Source organism: Panulirus ornatus, chromosome 42 (assembly GCF_036320965.1).
Source record: "Panulirus ornatus isolate Po-2019 chromosome 42, ASM3632096v1, whole genome shotgun sequence".
In the NCBI taxonomy this organism is placed as follows: domain Eukaryota; kingdom Metazoa; phylum Arthropoda; class Malacostraca; order Decapoda; family Palinuridae; genus Panulirus; species Panulirus ornatus.
The window spans coordinates 5,196,823-5,217,808 of record NC_092265.1 but is presented as its reverse complement, the minus strand read 5'-3'; the positions used below and the strand labels follow the sequence as shown (position 1 = coordinate 5,217,808).

Below are 20,986 nucleotides of genomic sequence, written 5' to 3'. Positions count from 1 at the left end.
GGTGTCTGGACTGATGTACACACCCCACCACCAGGGCGGACGGGCGGCCTCTCCTGTATTCCTTGGCTGGGGATCCTGATGGGTGTGGCGGGCGGGCGTGGGCGCGTTAGGGAGGGAGGGAGGAACGGAGGCAATAGCTAAAAACGCTGGGCGTTATTGTACCCGATATTGTCAGCTGGAAAGGAAGATTGAAGCAACATGGAGACACTGTGTGTGTGTGTGTGTGTGTGTGTGTGTGTGTGTGTGTGTGTATGTATGTGTGTGTGTGTGTGTGTGTGTGGTAATTCACTGAACGTCATTAGCACTATTTACGACCCTTGTGCACGACGGTGCAGTCCTTAATTGAGCACGGCGGTACAGGTATAATGGCCTGACCCATGACCTGACCCGTTTACGGTGACGCTGATTAATTTCTTCTCTCTACCCGAACTCAATCATCGAACATTAGCTGCTGATCCGCCCGTGATTATATGAATACATCAGAGGCCTTCGGAGGTGACTTGAGGAACTCGCCGTGCTAGAGTGAGTCTCGGATTGAGAATGCATTCCGACACACACACACACACACACACACACACACACACACACACACACACACACGCGGTCCACCAGGAAAGTAATTAATCGCACGTTTTGTTTCCCCTCCGCACGTACTGGTCTTTGATTAATCCTCCTATGTTTGTGCTCAAGTCTTATACACATTCCCTCGGGCGGTAAAACAAGTCCGTAATCATCGGTGAAGAGAAATGGTGGTATTGTAAATTGATAGAGTCCTTATATATATATATATATATATATATATATATATATATATATATATATATATATATATATATATATATATATATATATATATGTATATATATATATATATATATATATATATATATATATATATATATATAGAGAGAGAGAGAGAGAGAGAGAGAGAGAGAAAAGTGGCAGCTGGCTTGGTTGTGATGGGGGGAGGCGTAGCGGGGAGTGCACCAGTGGCGGGTCAGTGTAGCTCAGGAGGTGGGAGGGAGAGGACGTTGTACGTGCGCTCCCCGGTCGCCCTCACGTGCATGTGTTGGTGCCTTCGCCTGGCACGGCGGATGCACGTGTTCTCGTGCGTTTCACACTCGTTCCTCGCATGATCTCATTTGATAGTTGATCGATTCCGGAGGTGCGACAACCCTTGTGGTGTTTACAAGCCCCATGGTGTGTGAAAAATGTAGACCATTTCGAATCGTTGCAAGTGTAACTACGACCTGGTTGAATCAGTAGAGGAAAATTTAGGAAAAAAAGGAGAAAAGTTGTCATTAATATACGTTGGTTGAAAATTGTTTGGCTCTGGAGAAAAACGAGTGAGTGATCGGAAAACGTAAACAGTATTGGGAAAAGAAACTAGGGGAGAGTGTGGTTGTTTGGAGTCGTTCACCATTAATCTGATACCTTGAGGAGTATGTCTCCGGGATAGACAAATAGGATCACGCTGGAAAGACGAAAGGTGGTCAGGCCATCGTAGGTGGCTGTCGGTGCGCCTTGTGAACCCACCCTGGTGAAACAAGAGGACACCAGCAGCAGCAAGAGACGCTTGGGAGCCAGTACCGGTGTACACAAGGAGACATTAAACGCGAGTGTAACGTTAGCGGACCGCCCGAGCTACCTCACCCTCAGCCAAATGTGACCGCCAGTACCGCCTCTGCTCTACACCACTGCCCTCCCTTCCTCCCCCCCCTCCCTGCCTGCCTGCCTCCTCCTCCGCCACCACCCGTGGAAAGATCAACAACGTCGAGGACAGAAACTGACATTGTTCTTTCGAATGACTCAAGCGATCCGCTCACCAGCAGTGCGTGGTTGGCTTGGTCGGTCTCGTGGTGAATGGATGGTCAGTGAGGGAGGTAGAAGGTTCCTTCCCTCCTCCTCTCCCTACTCCTCCTCCTCCTCATCCTTCTCCTCCTACTCCTCCTCCTCGTCTCTTGTTGGCTCACCAGGAGGCGACTGTCGGCAGGGCCTGGAGACTGGATAAAGTAGCCCCTCTGTGTGGAAGTCGTCCTCGTGAGCTTAATGAAAACGGATAAAATGAAGCTATTATTTAGGGTGTTATTACTGGGTGTGTTTGGAATGCTGTAAAGAGCTCAGGAAAGTTGTCCTTGATGGGTCCCACGTAGGAGAACCCCAAGTATTTTTTTTTTTTACAAGATTAATCCTTGACCTCAGCAGCGTCACAACGACCATGCCTGTCAAGAATGCCCCCTCAGCCACTTGGTACAAAATACCTCCCACCCATCCGCCGGCGTCCCCACGCCTCCCCAGTGCCTCGAAGGTTACCTCGCACGCACATCCCCCCCACCACGCATCTCCCCAGCAGCCACATCCGGCCAGACCTGTCCACCCACAGCATCTCCTCCGACACGGGTCACATCCGCTGTCGCAGATTCCCGGGTCACGATCACCCACCAGCCTCTCCGGCCGGGCCTCGCCCCTCCTGCCGTCCAAGCTGCCCACTTCGACCTCGAGTTCTCCGGCGTCGTCACCGAAACGAACGGTACCTCAGACCTCGAAAATCGCCTCGCCGACACGACTGAGGAATGCAGACAGGCTTCCTCCGATTTCGAAGGGCACAACGTCCCCCGTCGTCGAGAAGAATGCCGCCTCCACCTTGAGGAAGATGAGTGGACTGAAAGCGAAACTCAAGGACGGAAAAGTGATCAAGGAGAAGACCAACGAAAACCGGATGAGAGGGAGCGGCCACGATGCTCCCAGCAAGAGGGAAAATCGAGACGTTGTGAAGAAGGGGAGAACTGACGGGGAACGGAACAGAGAGAACGAAGGAGTGAGAAAGAAGAGCGCGGACACCAAGGCGGACACTAAGGCTATTCCTAAGAGGAAGAAATCCGAGAGAAGCAACTCCGATGCGGAGATAAAGCCGAAGAAGATGACGATCAAGGAACACCTAAGCAGCTCCGCCAAGGTCGAGGAGCTTCAGGAACGGACCGGCAGCGCCAGGCTCCCCAAGGGTCGACCTCAGGACAGGGGGCCGAAACCCGTGAAGGATCCACGGAGACCGACCCATCTCAGGGTGTCGCAGCCCGACATGCATCCCTCGCGCGCCGAGTCGGTGAGGAGCGTAGTGAGGCAACTGAGGGAAATGGATCTGGGAGGAGCGGCCGAAGACATAGGTGTCGACGATGTTGACTTAACAGGAAACGTGAGCAGCGACAAGTTGTTGATTGATGGACGGGACAGCATGGTAGATAAGGAACAGCCGGGCAGCGCAAAGCCTGCATTCGAAGCCGTAAAGAGTCCCACTGAGGATCGAAGACTGGAAAAATGCGAGGAAATGGAAGAGGGTGATGAGACCGACGGACGATGGGCTATTCATGAGGCGACGATGGTCGCCGACCTCTTCACCTGCCCCGGTGAGAGCATCCAAGATGACTGGGAGGAAGGAGGCCTGCGTAAGCACAACGCGTCGTGTGAGGCAGAGAAGGGCTCGGAGGACTGTAAGCTGTACGGGGACGTGGAGGGTGGCGATGTGTTCCCTTGGGACGGCAGCATGGACACGTCCTCCTCCTTGGCTGCTGCGACAGGTCTGTCAGGAGGTGTTGTTGTGCTAGACAATGACGTCGTCCAACACGTCGTCAACAGAGATGACGTGACAGGTGACAGCCACGTCATGAAGGATGATGAGTCGGCCGTGGTTGACAGCCACGTCGTGAAGGATGAGTCCGCTATGGATGCCAGCGTCGTCATGAAGGATGGGTGTGCTGTGGATGACAGCAGCCACGTCATGAGGGATGAGTCAGCCGCAGATGACAGCCAGATCGTGAAGGACGAGTCTGCCATGGACGACAGCGTCGTCATGAAGGACGGATGTGCTGCGGATGACCTCCACGTCATGAAGGATGAGTCTGCCATGGACGTCAGCGTCGTCATGCAGGACGTGTGTGCCGCAGATGACACCCACGTCCTGAAGGATGAACCAACCATGGCCGACAGCCACGTCGTGAGGGATGAACACGGCGCGGATGACAGCGAGAACGCGAAGGAGGGTGAGCGTGTCGTCAGTGAGGTGCGCAGTATTAACGAAGAGGACGGAAGAACAATTATCGAAGGCCGGGTGATCGATGTCGGCCCACCGCTCGATGGCACGAAAACCGAAAATAAGATCAGCGGCGGCAAAGTATCCAGGGACGACGACGAACAGCATCCCGCAGAAGGGCGTGCGATGAGTGTCCTGGCCGCCGAGGTGGAGAAGGAGGAGGGAGATATGAACAAGAACCTCTATCTCGAGGGAGAGTGCAAGATGGAGGGAGAGGAGGAACCTCAAGTACAACTCGAGCTGGAGGGACGGAAACCCATCCCTCCTGAAGTGAACGGTAACGACAATGATTACCTGGAGGGTGGAGCGAACAAGGTGACAAAGGCGAACGGTGATAAAGATGAGACGAAGAAGACGAAGGAGGAGGAGGAGGAGATAACGAGAGTGAACGAGAGACGGATCAAGAGAAAGATGGAGACCGAGAGGACCCGTGGCGGGACGAAGAAGCCAGCCAGATTGTTCGTTGACAAAGGTAATTGTCGCTCGTTAAGTTGTTGGTATTGTTAGGCTAGCGACAGTAAGAGGAGGCACACGTCATCCTCTCATGTCTCAGTAATTCTTGGGGGTTCTTACTGATCGCCAGATGTGTATTACTCCCCGCGACCACAGCCATCTGGAAGTGGTTATTTAAAAGTCCTAACCAGTGTAGTATGTCCCTATTTATAAGTCCCAGTGTAGTACGTCCCAATTTATAAGTCTCAGTGTAGTACGTCCCTGTTTGTAAGTCCCAGTGAAGTACGTCCCTATTTGTAAGTCTCAGTGTATTATGTCCCTATTTATAAGTCCCAATGTAGTATGTCCCTATTTATAAGTCCTAATGTAGTACGTCCCAATTTATAAGTCTCAATGTAGTACGTCCCTATTTGTAAGTCCCAGTGTAGTAAGTCCCTATTTATAAGTCTCAGTGTCGTATGTCCCTCCTGCTGAAAATATATGGCCATCATTTTCTTTTAAACGGGGTTTATAATGTCTGGAAATACGCGTTACACTGTAGTCTTTTTGTTTCCCATCCTGGCGTTGAATACGTGAGTTCTTTGGCGCTATTGAATGGTAGATGTTAACGTCACGTCAGTTTTTTCCCCCGATTGATTGGATTCAGTGGATTTGGGCTTCTGCCTCGATTACGTCATTGCCCCCGATTGATTACATTCAGTGGATTTGGGCATGCGTCTCGATTGCGTCATTTCCCGAAGACATGTTGATCGGTCGAGACGTTCCTCATGATGCAATACTGCTTGTATATTATCCCCTCCCTCCCCACACACACACACACACACACACACACACACACACACACACGCACGTGGTTGGTAATGTCTCATTCTCGCCGTCTTTAACCTCCTCAAAATAACCCAAGTTATTCTGCGATGTTTTTTATACTCATGTCGTGAGAGTACAGAGGGACTGTAGATCGCCTTGTTTGTGCCTTCCAGTAGTTTGTTGGTTTCATTTTTTTTTTTTTCTGCTCAGAGGGTGTGGCGTTGGGCAAGGCATTACAGGCATTGAACCCCACATGTTGTAGCGTTGGGCAAGACATAAACAGACACTCGACCCCACATGCTATAGCGTGTTTTAAGATATTACGGCACCCGACAGACTTGAGTATGTATGAATATACAGTTATAGATTGTTATTTAGCAAGTTCCAGTGTTGGGATGAGGGGTCCCGTATATTCGCTACAGATACAAGCACACATATACAATACATATAATGAACATATATATATAACCCTACATATGGACATTAATGTATGAGTTAGGTTACAGAGGTGATCTGAGAACTCCATGTATTGTTTTGCGCACGTTTTGCCTCGTCTCTTATCTTATAAGTACTTTCTCTTTCCTCCTGTGTTTGCACACACACACACACACACACACACACACACACACACACACACACACACACACACAGCCTAAGTGTGTAAGTGTGCTTGTGCCTGTTTCAGTGGATATTCGTGTGTGATGGTAGGGTATTCGTGAGAGGTGGGCAACATGAGGGGCCGGGAGCGTGCTGGACCCGTGTCACGAGAGGGAGTTAAATAACCAGCGGCCTCTCCTCCTCCTCACCACCACCACCGGTGCCCTCCTCCTCCTTCTCCTCACCTCGCCCTCTGCCGCCCTAGGAACACAGGAGGTAGGGGGTCGATCTGCTCTCTTAGGTACATGGAGAACCAGATAACAGGAGGAGAGCCCAGTGGTCTGTGGCCAGTCTGTGTGTTGTAGGAGTATAACGGGAGAACCAAGTAACTTCAAACCAGATTGGTGTAACATCGTAGCTATTTAGGACTGGAATAGTATACGTTCCTAATCTATATGGACAGAGACGAGATGGTAAATACTTTCGTCTTTTACACCACTTCGCCTTGATGACATTTAGCTGGCGTTAGTATTTGATAATTAATCCTTTGAGGATAAATCCCCAGTCGGCTGCCATGTTCTGGTCGTACTTTTAGATTATGACAAATGCAGGAGAGGGGAATTTCCACCTCCCACCCCACTCCCCGCTACCCAATCTGTCCTCCATCCCCAGAGATAGGGTATCAATTATAGATGGGCGAGGTTATCAATTATAGATAGATCATGATTATTCATTGGACATGATGAATATTTAAAGGCATGCTTGAAAGCCGGATCATATCGGCGGAAAAGTAATTTCAGAGGGAGCGGGAGCTCTGATCGACTGAATTACGTTTTGTCTGGGGAGACGAAGCAGTTGAGTATTAACTAGCAATATCATGACTGGCTTAACGTCTCACTCGACCGCTCAAGCTTTCTCTCGAGGAAACAGCCGTGGTCTGAGGAAACAAAGCTGTGTGTGTGTGTGTGTGTGTGTGTGTGTGTGTGTGTGTGTGTGTGTGTGTGTTTGTCTGTGTGTGTGTGTGCTGAAAGCAAGACGTGTATAGGTAATGAGAGTCACTTTTTCCACGCCTGATAGACCTCTGCATCAGTAAAGCAAACTCTGCTTTAGTGAAATAAAAGGCGTATAATGACTAAAGAGCCTCGTGTGAATAGAACATACTTTATAGGGATAAACAGAAGGTCAGCAGGTCTGCCAAGCTTCGCATGGGTATAACAGAAAGTTGTGTGAGGTAAAGAAAAACAGAAGCTGTTGCTGTATTGATGTACAATGGTCAACATAAATCTCAGTATGACTTTACAGGCTCCACATGGGTGAATCCAGTTATACATGGGTGAGCCAGAGCTGTGAGCAACGAGGTCATTAATGGGTGAAATAAGCTATGAGTAACGTGGTTTTTATGGGTGAAATAAGCTGTAACGAGATCTTTGATGGGTGAAATAGGCTGTAACGAGGTCATTAATGGGGTAAATAAGCTGTAACGAGATCTTTGATGGGTGAAATAAGCTGTGAGTACCGAGGTCATTATGGGTGAAACAAGCTGTTCTTCATGGGTAAAACAATGTGAAGTGGGGTGAATCAGAACTCTGGGTAAACCAGGTCGTCATGTGCAGGAGGATATGCATGTGGGTTAACCACTAAATTGGGTAAACAAGCTATGTATAGGGTTAAACCATCTTGTACCTGAATGAAACCCAAAAAAAAAAAAAAAAAAATAATAGCCATGAAGACTTTAAAGAGAAGAGGAGCGTGGGTGATTCTATATGTGTCCAAGCAGACGTTGTGTGTTGATGAAGACAAGGAAACTCTCTCTCCCACCACGCCTCCTCGTCTTGCATAGCCAAGCGCCGTGCACTGTAGCGTTCACGCACCGTGGCACCAGGATTCTCAGCCGTGCACTCTTTTGCACTCGTTGCCTAGCAATACTCGCGCGTATGTGTGTGTGTGTGTGTAATGATGTCTCACGGCTTCGCCGGTGACCTTGGCAGGCAAGACGCCATTACATACTGTACCCAAGATATAATTTCCATTCGTTGACCTCTCTCACGCGTAATTGGGGCTATTTTGTAAAGTCACGCCGGCGTATGATGTGAACGGGAGTCGTGACGTCACACCGGAGTACATTGTAGAGGGCGCGGGGGGTTGTGGGTGGGTCCCAGCGCTCTCTCTCTCTCTCTCTCTCTCTCTCTCTCTCTCTCTCTCTCTCTCTCTCTCTCTCTCTCTCTCTAGCGATCGTCGCGACGTTATATATATATATATATATATATATATATATATATATATATATATATATATATATATATATATGTGTGTGTGTGTGTGTGTGTGTGTGTGTGTGTGTGTGTGTGTGTGTGTGCCCTCCATCCCGTCTATGGTCTATGTCTTTCCTGTCTTTGTCTGTCTGTCTCTGTCACCTTTCGCGTCGCGTTAGTCTTATGAGTGAATTAATGTCTCTGTCTCTCATTGCCGTCACTCCCAAGTCTGTCCAAGTGTATACAGAGTATCCCGCGTGGTCATGACTCTCTCTCTCTCTCTCTCTCTCTCTCTCTCTCTCTCTCTCTCTCTCTCAGAGAGAGAGAGAGAGAGAGAGAGAGAGAGAGAGAGAGAGAGACGCCGACGGACCAACACCCAAGACTAGCAAATTGTATCAGTGGGCGCCAGACTTGGGGTCTGGTTGGGGGTGGGGGGACGTGGGGTCGCGGGCGGAGTAGAGCTGGGTGGGAAGGCAGCTAGCGCGCCATATTGGTGGAATTACTGTGGGACTTGCCCGTGTGAGTACCGCCTCCGCCCCCGCCAGGCCTGTGTGTGTGGGGGGGTGGGGGGGGGGGAAACGCCGCTTCCTCCTCCCGCTCGCTGCCCACCCCAAACCATTTCCTTGGGGCAAGACTCTGCTACTCCTCCCGGAAACAGAGGCAAGATAGGACTATCCTGCGCGGATCCCCCCCGATGGGGTGGGGGTGTGTTAGCGAGATAACGGCCGTGTCCTTACGTAATCCCTGGGATGGTGGTGCTGGGGGAGGGGGAGGGTGGTGCCGGGGCAGGAAGAAGAATGTAGATCGTCGCAGAGCGTTCACACGAGGACCGAGCGCCCGGGAGAAGGTCTTTCCAGGACCTGCGCCGGCGGGGCGCCTCACCACGTCACCCCCACCAGACCTTAGGGTCGGGAAGAAGGTTGGGGGGGCGGGTTTGATCTTCCAGACAGCGTTGGCGTAACCTCACTTCACCCACAACTGGAAGACAGTATAAGGGGGGAGGGTTTTTTATAGTATTAGGGGGAGGGGTTTTTATAGTATTAGGGGGAGGGTTTTTTTTATAGTATTAGGGGGGAGGGGTTTTTATAGTATTAGGGGGGAGGTTTTTTTTTTATAGTATTAGAGGGAGGGGTTTCTATAGTATTAGAGGGGATGGGTTTTTATCTTTAAGAACCGCCAAGGGGTTAAGGTTAAGGAGGGCTGGTTCGCCAGAACGTGGTGGTCAGGTCTCTGGGTTGACCCCCACCAGAAGAGAGCTGTCAACTTAAGGGGTTGACCTCACGGCCCCGTGGAGGCGTGGGGGGGGGGGGGTTTGTCTCCCCGAAACCGGTTGGGTAACCAAAGAGACTGTGGACGTGCTAATGGCTCTGACCTCCAAGAATTGCTAGTCTGGATTAACTTCTCCGTGTATATGTACTTGTTCGTCCACACACACACACACACACACACACACACACACACACACACACACACACACACACACACACGTCTCGAATGTATTAAACGTTTATTGGTTAATGCACTATCATTTACATGGTCTCAAGAGCTGTCATTAATTTAGTTACGCGACCCCCAGACTGCTAGTTCATCCGAGGGACGGCAAAGCTGGGAATTAGTTGGGTGTTAGTAAACCACTGCGTGGACGATGAAGGGAAACGCCCAGAGTGAAGGGAATATACACACTGGGTCAGGGGAGTTTAGGAGATTTCTATCCTATCGTCCCAACTTCGAGGTTACCCAAACTTGAAATGTCAGGCCAGCCACAGTATGAAGTCCTCCCGCACACGTCAGGGGTATTTTTTAACCCCCACCTCCCTCCTCCCCTTGCCATACGACTTTGTTAAGCACCTCTCATTGAATTTCCCCCCCTCGGGTCGTCCGCGTTGTATGTGGTCTATCAACGATTTCTAGATTTTGATGCGATTGTTCGGAAAGGAAAGACCATTATAACGCCTAGGTAAAGGTTTTCCCAAAAGAGGAGAAAAGTGGTTGCGAAAAAAAAAGTGATTAAATTGCTGTATTGACCTTCGTTGACAAGTCTTCTTGCTTTTAGCGGTCACCAGCCAATGATTGTATCTGATGGGCGGGGCGTATCTGCCACTGTATAGTGCTCCCAGCCAATGATTGTATCTGATGGGCGGGGCATATCTGCCACTGTATGGTGTTCCCAGCCAATGATTGTATTTGATGGGCGGGGCATATCTGGCACTGTATAGTGCTCCCAGCTTATGATTGCATCTGATGGGCGGGGCTCACCTGCCACTGTATAATGCTCCAAGCCAATGATTGTATCTGATGGGCGGGGCTTACCTGACACTGTTTAGTACTTTCAGCCAGTGATTGTATTTGATGGGCGGGGCTTCCTAACCACTCTGTTGTGCTCCTAGCCAGTGATTGTATGTGATGGGCGGGGCTTTATCTACGTCTGTGTATTGCTTCCAGCCAATGGGCGGGGCTTTTCTACCACTGGATAGTTTTCCCAGCCAGTTGTATCATCTTCAAGGAGGACTGGGGGGGGGGGGGGTTAAAAATACCCCCTTGTACATTGCTTTTAGCCAGTGATTGTGTCTGGAATGTGGGGCTTAATTACCTTTGGCTTATCTGCCTGTACCATTTCAAGGACGGGTCGTCCCTCACCTGGCCACCTCTCTCTCGTCAGGTCATAGTCTCAGGTAGTTTCTCAGGCTTGGGGGGTGTCAGCTGCGGGACCGTCGCTTCCATGGAAACCTTTTCTTATCGCAAACATCACTGTCCTTTCACATCCTCACCTCCCTAACTGTCCGTTTTCTAAGAGAGATGTGGGTAATCTTAGGTTCTGTTGTTTTTCACCCTCCGTCTTTGCTACTGTCGGTGTCTTTATGAGTCGCCAGTTCACTCCTGTGTTCTTCACACGTCGTATACCCTCTCCGTGACATTTCTTCCTGTTTCTCGAGCAGCGAAACGAAGTGCATCACCTAGCTGATGATAGCTATTATTGAGGGTCGTGTTTGCTTGGTCGTCTGTGGAGGTCGTTCCCCACATGGTGCCCGAGGCAGAGGCTCTTGTGCGGGCCTGGGGCATGACAACACATGTATTATACGTTTGTCGAAACTGTTCCTCATTAGCATGATTATTACCAAGTGTAGCATTAATTACTGTCATGGCGTGGGTAGGGTCGTAAGGTCACTTGTAGACGGATGGAGTGTTTCATGACCTCACACCAGTGGAAGGATAGTGTGAGTACGTGTCACAAGCTCACGCTAGGCTTAGGTTAGTGTGTGTCAGGGTGCCGCTAGGGTGAAGGATTGTGTGTGTGTGTGTGTGTGTGTGTGTGTGTGTGTGTGTGTGTGTGTGTGTGTCATATAAGCTCATACTGGCGTTAGTGTCTATCATAAGCTCACCCTAGTGGAAAGGAAGTATCAAGTTCATCGCAACCTCATACGAACGTGTATGGCTCTGTGGTGACGTTCATGCTACAGAGGTCGGCCGTCTGCGATGCAGGGCTTCCTCCCGTGTTCCCGACGCGGCCATCGGAAGCCCGTGAACATCTGTGTCATAACCATCTGTATCCGTATGACCTTAAACCTGCACCACCACCAAGGCTCCCAGGATGGTCGAGTGCCCGTAGATATATGCCTTGCCTGAGCCATAGCCACGTGCCGCAGCCGTGGTGGACTGGAGTGGTGGAAACGAAACTGGAGTGGATGGTTGTTCTGGGGGACGAGAGAGGGGGAGGAAACGAGGGATGTGTCGAGATAAGGGTAAGGAACAACTGTATCTTCAAGGAGATAAGGGAGGACTCCATCTCTGATTATGTATTTGCTGTGGTCGCGGACCTCTCTCTCTCTCTCTCTCTCTCTCTCTCTCTCTCTCTCTCTCTCTCTCTCTCTCTCTCTCTTCCGCCGAATTAACTCCCACCCCCCCTCTCCTTACACTAACAAGAGTTGACCAGGCCAGGCCAGGCCGTGTGCACTTCATCCACACCACCCCCGGTGGAAATGGAGGTATGAGTTAATGATAGATAGACAGAGGGGATTACAGTTGTGGGCAGGCGGAGGGAAGCTTTGAGTGGGGGAGGTTGTGAGTGATAACGTGTTGTAGCTGTATCGTGTGTGTGTGTGTGTGTGTGTGTGTGTGTGTGTGATGTATGTGAGTGGCAACACATGTTTAACGAGATGGATCTCATCTCCCCCCATCCCTCCACCATCATCTCCTCCCTCCCACCCATGTTTACGTAAGCTGATGGCATTATCAGTACTGTTTGTTTACAATGGGGAAGGATTGTTGCGTCTAGGTGTGGCCGACGCTCTACTACCGACGTCGTATTTCTGGGTTGGGGGGGGGGGGGACGTAACGCAATCCGTCACACTGGGTATGAGGTACTTGCGTGTGGTGACTCGCCCTCCCTCAACACACGCGCTCTTACCTCATACCTTCGCCTCTCAAGTCTAAATTTAGTTTTTCCTTCGTCTTGACACACTTCTTGTGTCACCCCTCCCCCCCTCCCGTTTCGCCCTCCCCCCTCACCCATCCTCAACGTTCATTTTGATATTCTTTGATATTTTTTTTCCTATTTCCTTCCCAGATTATGATTTTGTCAGGTTATATCATTCTGTCCCTTATCGTATGATTTGTATCGCGTGTTTCATGCGTCCGTCCTCTCTCTCTCTCTCTCTCTCTCTCTCTCTCTCTCTCTCTCTCTCTCTCTCTCTCTCTCTCTCTCTCTCTCTCTCTCTCTCTCCTTTTCCCTACACTGTTGCACTTCGTCCCCTCCTTGCGTTCGCTGCCTCATGGTATACCCTTCCCCGCCCTTGGATAAGAAACCTCTCCTGCAGGAGGTAAGTTGTCATTCTGCCCCTCCTTCTCGCCTCCTGCTGTACCTCGCCGTCATTGACACCGCTTTATGACGAACGCTGCCGGAGGCCGCAGCAGTCCTCCGCGTCGTTACCCCTTTACAAGCTGCCGACGTCGATACGTTTTCCGGACGCGAGTAATCCCAGCGTGTCTGGTCGGGTTACGGTCGTCCGCGGGGCACCAGCTGCTTAGTAACAGGATCCCGGCAGCAACAGGGCCAACAGGAGCCAACAGGAAGACGCGTAGATAACGTCGGACCTCAACATCATCTGCTGTTGCTACTTCCTCTGCTACTAGTACTACCACCGCAGCTCCCACTGCTACGGTTACTACCTCTACCAAGGCTACTTTTATCATCCCTACGGGCGATGCTACGGCAAATGTTACTGCTTGCTACTGTGCCTGCCAGTGTCACTACTGTCTCATACACTACTGTGTGTCGCACTGTATTGCCGCAAGTCCTGTCGCTACCACTTCTGCCGCTACTCCTAGTGCGGCTACCACTATTACTACCACCACCACCCATCATCACCGCCTCAAACAACGCCAGAAGCCGACAGATTCAGGGACAGAAGGACTCCAGACGGGCCAGTCCATCGCCCAGGGTCACCAGTGGACGTTATACACACACACGTCATGGCCACGTATACATACATACATACATACATACCAGCACACACATGAGTAACCAGAGGGGGTCGAAGGGGGGGGGGGGGGAGTGTGGAACTTTACCACGAGAAGAAACCCGCCCTTATGTCAACGGAAGTGTGGGCGGCATCGTGGTGGCAGCTTCTTGCTGCCACCCAATTACACTCTGCCACATCTGCAGTCATCGTCCCAAATTTAGCCACACAGTGTGTGCTGTTCTGACCTTTGAGGAAATCTTCGTGTCTTCTTCTTGAGTCTTCTCGCCCAGTTGTACCTTCATCCTTTTTTTTGCGCTTCTCTCTCTCTCTCTCTCTCTCTCTCTCTCTCTCTCTCTCTCTCTCTCTCTCTCTCTCTCTCTCTCTCTCTCTCTCTCTCTCTCATATCCTCACACTCCTTCTAGTACCTCTTTAGAGCCGTGATTTTTTTTGAACGCACCCTTCTCCCCTCCCCCCCCAAAAAAAAATCTTTTGATTTTAGAATATTTTCATTGTTAGTCGGAGACGAGGAGTCTCCACACAACAGAACAGAAGTTCTTACCCCCGGGTAAGGTGGAGGGAACCGTTGGACGGTGTCGTAGCGGGACCTCGTACATACATTACCCTGGATTGTTTACTGTCGTGGTGGGACCTCATAGTGTGTCCTTCGATTGTCTGTTGTCGTGGAGGGACCTCATAGTGTGTCCTTCGATTGTCTGTTTTGTCGTGGAGGGACCTCATACTGTGCCTTTCGATTGTCTGTTGTGGAGGAACCCCTCATACATTACCCCTGTGGGTTTCTCGTGGTGCGTACTCGCGCGGCACATCATACCGTCGTGTTCCCTGCGGCGAGCGAGGGAGGAGACACCACTGGACCACCACCAGCGGTAACGGACCGTAATGGTTCGTCCCCAACAGAGTCTCCCGCGACGGAAAGGAACGCCATTAACCTGCTGGAGCCCCTTCCTCCCTCCTTTCCTCCCTCCCGCCCTCCCTCACGCACGCCTCGTACTGTGCTTAGCGGACCACAGGACCCAACCATCAACCTCTCCCTGGTGAAGAGGGCTCAAAAGGAACACCCGCCGCTCGGAAACAATACTCGTGGTCATGACGCGTCACACAGGGTGTAATGTATATCTGTCCGTGTGAGGTATAAGGTGCATTTCCTAGTCTTTAGGGCTTGTGATGGGATATCAGGTTCAGGAAGACAGCGTGTGTAGTAATAATGGTAATTATCTTGAAAATTGGGACGTGCGATGATCTGGTAATGGGGCGAAATTGGGCGGTAAATCATAACAAGTGTAGAGCGACGCTCACGGTCGCCAGGATTGTATCCTAAAGCCACCCGTGTTGTAGTAGTAACCGTCTCTCTCTCTCTCTCTCTCTCTCTCTCTCTCTCTCTCTCTCTCTCTCTCTCTCTCTGGAGTAATGGTGACAAAGAGCCTCTTGAGAGCACTAAACGTTTGATTCAACTTTCGCATCTCGACCATCGTCAGCTTCAGTCAGCCCTCACGGCCGAAGATCACTTGTGTTGCACACCTGCCGTGCCGTGTTGTGCCGTGCGGTTTGGCGTAAGAGGAGGAGGAGGAGGAGGTCACGTGGGCTGTGTGGGGGTAACGTCCAGCGGAAACGCTGCAAATTGGCGTTCTTTTTTTTTCAACCTTCACCTTGATAACGCACTCTTCACTGGAGGTTTCCTGCTTGTGCTTGTGTGTGTGTGTGTGTGTGTGTGTGTGTGTGTGTGTGTGTGTGTGTGTGTGTGTGTGTCTATGCATTCATGAGAGTTATCCTGCCTCGGAGGGAGAATGCCGGGTCAGGTTACAATGCAGGATCTTTGGAGTGACACGGGAATGATAGATAGACAGGAGGAGAGAACCAGTAACTCCACACTGGACTTGCATGCCCGGACAGGGCTGTTGTGGCGGCCAGGTGTTACCGTACTCCGCCTGCTTGTGGTTACACCACGAGCGAGATGGCACCTTCGGTGAAGCTTCGTCGTCTTCAGTTGACAAGGGAGTTCGGGCTCGCGGACGAGCGTCTCGCTCCAAACGGAGTACACCAGTTTCCCCCTTTTCCCAGCTTCTGATTGTAGCGCAGCCTCATAGTCAGTATGAAGAGATATGGAAATTGATGTTAGATATGTGCTTTATATATATATATATATATATATATATATATATATATATATATATATATATATATATATATATATATATATATATATATATATATATATTCTGTGGCAAACGGTGGACTGGACGTCTGTTGTTTATCCAGAGTGCTTGGCCAGCAGGAGGAGGATGCAGGTAATGTGCCTTTGGTGTTCCTCCTCACGTCCGCCCGACTGGTCAAGGCTGCGGGGAACTGTGAACTCTGGCTTGAGGTGGGAGGAGGCGCAGAGGGCAGAGATGAGGAGGAGAGGAGGAGCGGGAGTGGGTGAGAGACTATAAACAAACGGAGGAACTAGATAGAGGAAGAAAAGATCGATAATGATAGATCAGAAGGTCAGGTAGGTAGATGGACGGAGATCTGGTTGTGCATGGGAGATGGATGACATGTGTGTGTGTGAGAGAGAGAGAGAGAGAGAGAGAGAGAGAGAGAGAGAGAGAGAGAGAGAGAGAGAGAGGGGGGGGGGGGGGGCTTCAAACCCACAGATGTGGGATGGGTTGGGTGTAAGGTTAGGTGGCGGGGTATGGCTGCCGATCCAGCGCACGATGAGGTTACCCGGACACACAGACACAAAGGGAGGAGACAGGGACAAACAAATCTCCACCGTCAATTTGTGGTGTGGCGTCGCGAGGCGCTTGATGGTGGAGGAGGAGGAGGATGAGGAGAGGGAAGATATAAAGCAAGCCGTAGGTTGTGGTCGAGGAGGCCAAGTGTCGTGTACCTGGAGAGGGTCAACTGATCTCACCTACGTGCTGATGGGCAGGGATGGGCGGCGCCCTCAGCCCACCTGTTACCTGGGAAGGAGAGGGGGTGGGGGGCGGAGGACAACATCCAACACCCTCACCCCTCACTCTACTAGTCCTGGTAATAGAGGGAGGTGGAGAGGGAAGGAGGACAAGGACCCCCCTCTCACCTATAGAGCATAACTAACCTCATTAGTTCTGGTAGATAAAGTAGAGGGAGAGCCATTGTTCTACCCCTGGCGTCCGGACATGTCCGTGTCCCAGTAGGTGTTCACACCTGCGTTGAAGGTTTAAACCCAAGTTTCAGTTCTCAGTCATGATCCGATGTACGGTCATGCAGCTTCATGTCCCTGATGCATGATGGTGATGAGCGAGCTCTTCAGCATCGCACTGAGGGCGGATCGTCCTGAACTACATGCAGTTCCCGCCTCAGAAGTGAGCGCGGTGATCGGGGATTACCTGTGTTTTTCATGACCAACCGGATGCGTCCCTCAGTAATTAGGGGAGGAGGGGATTGTTTGGACGGACAGGGAGTGTGGCGGCGGCGCGGGCGGCCGCTTAAAGTGATGCTTTAACCTCGTGGAAACTCACAGTACCGGCCGGAGTCAGGAGTATGTGGACGTATACAGGTAGACCTTCCATTCTTACGGTACATACCCTTGGGTGTGATGGCCTGGCCTTTGAACCAGACTCCGAGAAACCTATCAGGTCAAATGCTAGGCTCTCGTGCTCAAGGATGGTCGTAGCTGTGGTGCTCAAGGGTCGTACTGTCGTGCACAAGTGTCGCACTGTCGTGCTTAATAGTCGTAACGTCGTGCTTGAAGAGCCTGATATACTTTCATGTCCAGCCAGTAAGTGGGTGTCGTGTGACTGGATACGTTGGCCGAGATCGTAGGAAGACGCAGCGTCACCATCTTTCACAAGGTCGCTGCGTTCCCTAAAGTAGTCGCTACTTACATTATAAGTGGCCAGCGGGGAAGTGTCCCCTGCCGAACGATTGAACGCTCGTGGCATATCGAGAGAGGGAGACGTGGGCCACTGTCATGGCTGGAACTCAGAACCCTTTCGTCCTTTCCTCTCTCTCCACACTGACCAGCCTCATCATCGGAGAGAGACGGCGATGTTTAATGGTAGGAGTTGGAGCCGCGCTGCTGGCGATGGCTAGAGGTCGACGACTCCACCACCAGATCCCGGAGGTGTACAGCTCGACCGTCGTCATCATCTTGCTGGTAGAGTGGCTGTTTAGTAGGTCATGATGTGGTCTGCTGGGCTGGCCTTGTCTGACCGTGGGCTAGGCCAGGCCCCGCCCGTCATTCACAGTGCCTGTCGCCTGCAGCGGAGTGGTGTCCCGCCCTTACCTTCCATCTCTCTCTCTCTCTCTCTCTCTCTCTCTCTCTCTCTCTCTCTCTCTCTCTCTCTCTCTCTCTCTCTCTCTCTCTCTCTCTCTCTTCTCTCGTGTCTCCCTCAGACTTACCTCTCTCACCTGTTGACTTTTATGTTGTCTGTCCTCGCCTCTCACCGATCGGCTACTGTCTTCCGCCTTACTTATCCCCCACCCCTCCTCCTCTCTCTCTCTCTCTCTCTCTCTCTCTCTCTCTCTCTCTCTCTCTCTCTCTCTCTCTCTCTCTCCCCCCCCCAACAACTCGGCTCTTACCCCTCTTTAGACATGACGTGTTTCGCTTCTTTGTCAGCCCCACGTCTGCTTCTCTCCCCTCGCATGGCGACCCCACCTGTCTCCACTCCCAAATCTGCCTCTCCTTCATCAACTCCCTGCCTTACCTGCCTCTGTCGCGGCAGCCCGACACCCGACAGCACCGGCGGCTGATTTACATCCCCAGGACGTACCACTAGAGCTTAGGAAGGCCAATTCCTATCGTGCCTTCGGCAAGGACTTCGTCAAGCGTTCCATTCTCTTTGATTGCGTGTGTGTGTGTGTGCGCGCGTATGGGTGTTATGGCTGAGGTGGTTCGAGTCTTATTTCGATCATCAGCTTGGGAGGACTTGTTGAGCCTAAGGGAAGCTTTTGCTCGGTACCATCATCGTAGATAGATAAGTCTTGAAGGACGACATTGCCACGCCTTCCCAAACACGCGCGCGTGGTGGCGGCGACGTCGTTCCACGAGTTGTTGCTCCAGAGCGATCACAGGACGGGAGGAACTTCTTATTTTGTGTGTTCAAGCGAGGGAATCTGTAGTGTTTAGAAGTCCAGGCCCGCATCCCTGGGTCATTTTTAATCGAGTGAACCAAGAGCTTGACCATTGTGCATGAAGTGCAGGACAATGTCATGTGTTGCGTTGAGTCAAGACTTGATCGCCAGCATTCAGATCCATAATTCCTGTTGATTTGTGTGTGTGTGTGTGTGTGTGTGTGTGTGTGTGTGTGTGTGTGTGTGTGTGTGTGTGTTACTACACCTTGCGGACTGCAGCAACATTTCAGCTAAGTGTATCCAAAGTGGTGTGTCCTTCTCATCACTCGCACCTGCTTGGCCCGGCCCCATACCCCACCACTGTGGGGAGGAGACACACTCCCACTAGGGAAATGCTTGTGGCGGGCAGGCAGACCAACTCACGCTTGTGTCTTTGACTCCTCCTCTTTTTTTTTTTTTTGACGTACTTTAAATGTCATGTCGTAAGTCACGAGGTTTGTTAGGGAGGGTCACACGTCACCGTCGGGTTGGCAGGCCACTGTGAGGTGAGGCGTTAGGATTTGGAACTTGGCTGACGACTACAGTAGCACGACGATACGACCCGTTGAAGAACAATACGACCCCTTGAGAATGACGGTACGACTTATTTAAGAAGACGAACGGTGCGACCCTTGTGTACGACGTTACAACTCCTGTGTACGATGGTATAACACTGGAGTGGTACGAAGGTACGACCCTTGAGATGATGATACTACCTTTTTGTACGACATTACGACTTTTGTGTACGACGGTATGACACTCGAGTACGACGGTAAGACCCATGGGGACGACGAAACGACCCTGAACACGAGAGTAACTTCCATGGGTATGATGGCCTTGCCTTCGACCCCTCCGCTTTTATCAACTTTTCTTTGAAGCGAACCAAACATTTTGTCTTGGTAACAGCAGTGAGCCAACAGTTTGTCTTGGGTAACAGCAGTGAGCGAACAGTTTGTCTTGATAAAAGAACAGAGCTAACCGTTTGTCTTGGTAACAGAACAGAGCCAACAGTTTGTCTTGGTAACAGTAGCCTGGAGGTCAGGTGAGGTCCGGGTTCGCGTAAACATTCTTGAATCGGAAACTCAGTCGAGTCTTGGAAGGGAGGCAGCGGCGGGTGGATGGGTGGGCGGGGACGCACCCACCCATCCAACCCCGTCGAACTCCACCTCCCTCCCACCCATCCCACTCACCAGAGTGGGTGACTTGGTAGGAGGAGGAGGCTGGTAGTGAGACAGATGAGCGGGCTGACAGTCAGGCAGCGAGACTTGGGAAGAAAAACACACACTCACTCGCCGGTTGACACAAGAAACTGAGGTTCAGAGTGGGACACTGTTGGTGCATTGACCGGCAATGGCCAGGCTGTGATATAGACGTGCAACCCTAGACACAGATATGTCGGGTGAGCTGACAGTAGCAGATGAAAGAGACCAGTAGATGAGACATCTGGTTAACAGACTGGACGCTTCGAGACGCTGTTTAAAGAGACCTTAGATACCCTTGGAACAGACATCCAGTTAACAGACAGACGCTTGGAAACGGAGACACCCATTGGACAGAACAGATATCCAAAGAACAGACACTCATGGAACATACAGACAGACGGACAGACGACGCGGAGGGTCGCCCTGTTGGTCGGTCGATGCTGGAGAAGAACCAACCACACAGGTGGTCCACTCATCGGGTCCTCTCTGTTATCAGTCCTTCACAGTCTTCCCCCGACCTCCCTCCCCTCTCGTCACACCCCTCACACTCACTCACCCCCTTACCCAACCCTAGCCCAGAGTCCCCGCTGCCCCTTCCCCGTACCACACCAACATGGCTGACACGGCTCTCCTTGTAAGATCCATGTTAATCATGGTGTTGACGATCGTGATGAGCATTCATCATCAAGTGTCATCGTGTCCAGGCGTCATGATCCTCATCCTCATCAGGACACCGATGAAGCCTGACAGAATTACCACCACTTCATCTGAAACATTAGTTACCAGTTGGCGGTGGTAACGTTTTACCACACGGGCTCCCAGAGTAACCGTCCCCCTAACCCCGAGGTGGTGCTCACCCATCCGAATGAGAGGCTCCAACCCGCCCACCCCAGTGGCACCAACCACCCGCCCTTGCTGCTGCTGCTGCTGCTGGAAGCGGAGCGACCACAAATATAGCCATTACCGCGCCAGTTGCGGCGTACAACACCGCCACCACCACCATTATCGCCAGCAACTTCGCTCTCTTAACTTAAC

At 51.2% G+C, this 20,986-nt stretch overlaps 1 protein-coding gene across 9 annotated transcripts in view; it reads left to right on the top strand.

Moving 5' to 3' along the window:
* The window catches only part of LOC139761857 (uncharacterized), a 557,099-nt gene that overhangs the window by 134,358 nt on the left and 401,755 nt on the right, over window positions 1-20,986 (top strand). For 3 of the 9 annotated variants that reach the window (XM_071686404.1, XM_071686403.1, XM_071686402.1), the window contains exon 1: window positions 1,005-4,559. The exons of the other annotated variants lie outside the window; for them this stretch is intronic. In XM_071686404.1, coding sequence (XP_071542505.1) covers window positions 2,219-4,559 — 2,341 coding nt within the window. In that variant the 5' untranslated portion in view covers window positions 1,005-2,218. Of the gene's footprint in view, window positions 1-1,004; window positions 4,560-20,986 lie in introns of those variants that run through there. 9 annotated transcript variants of the gene reach the window in all.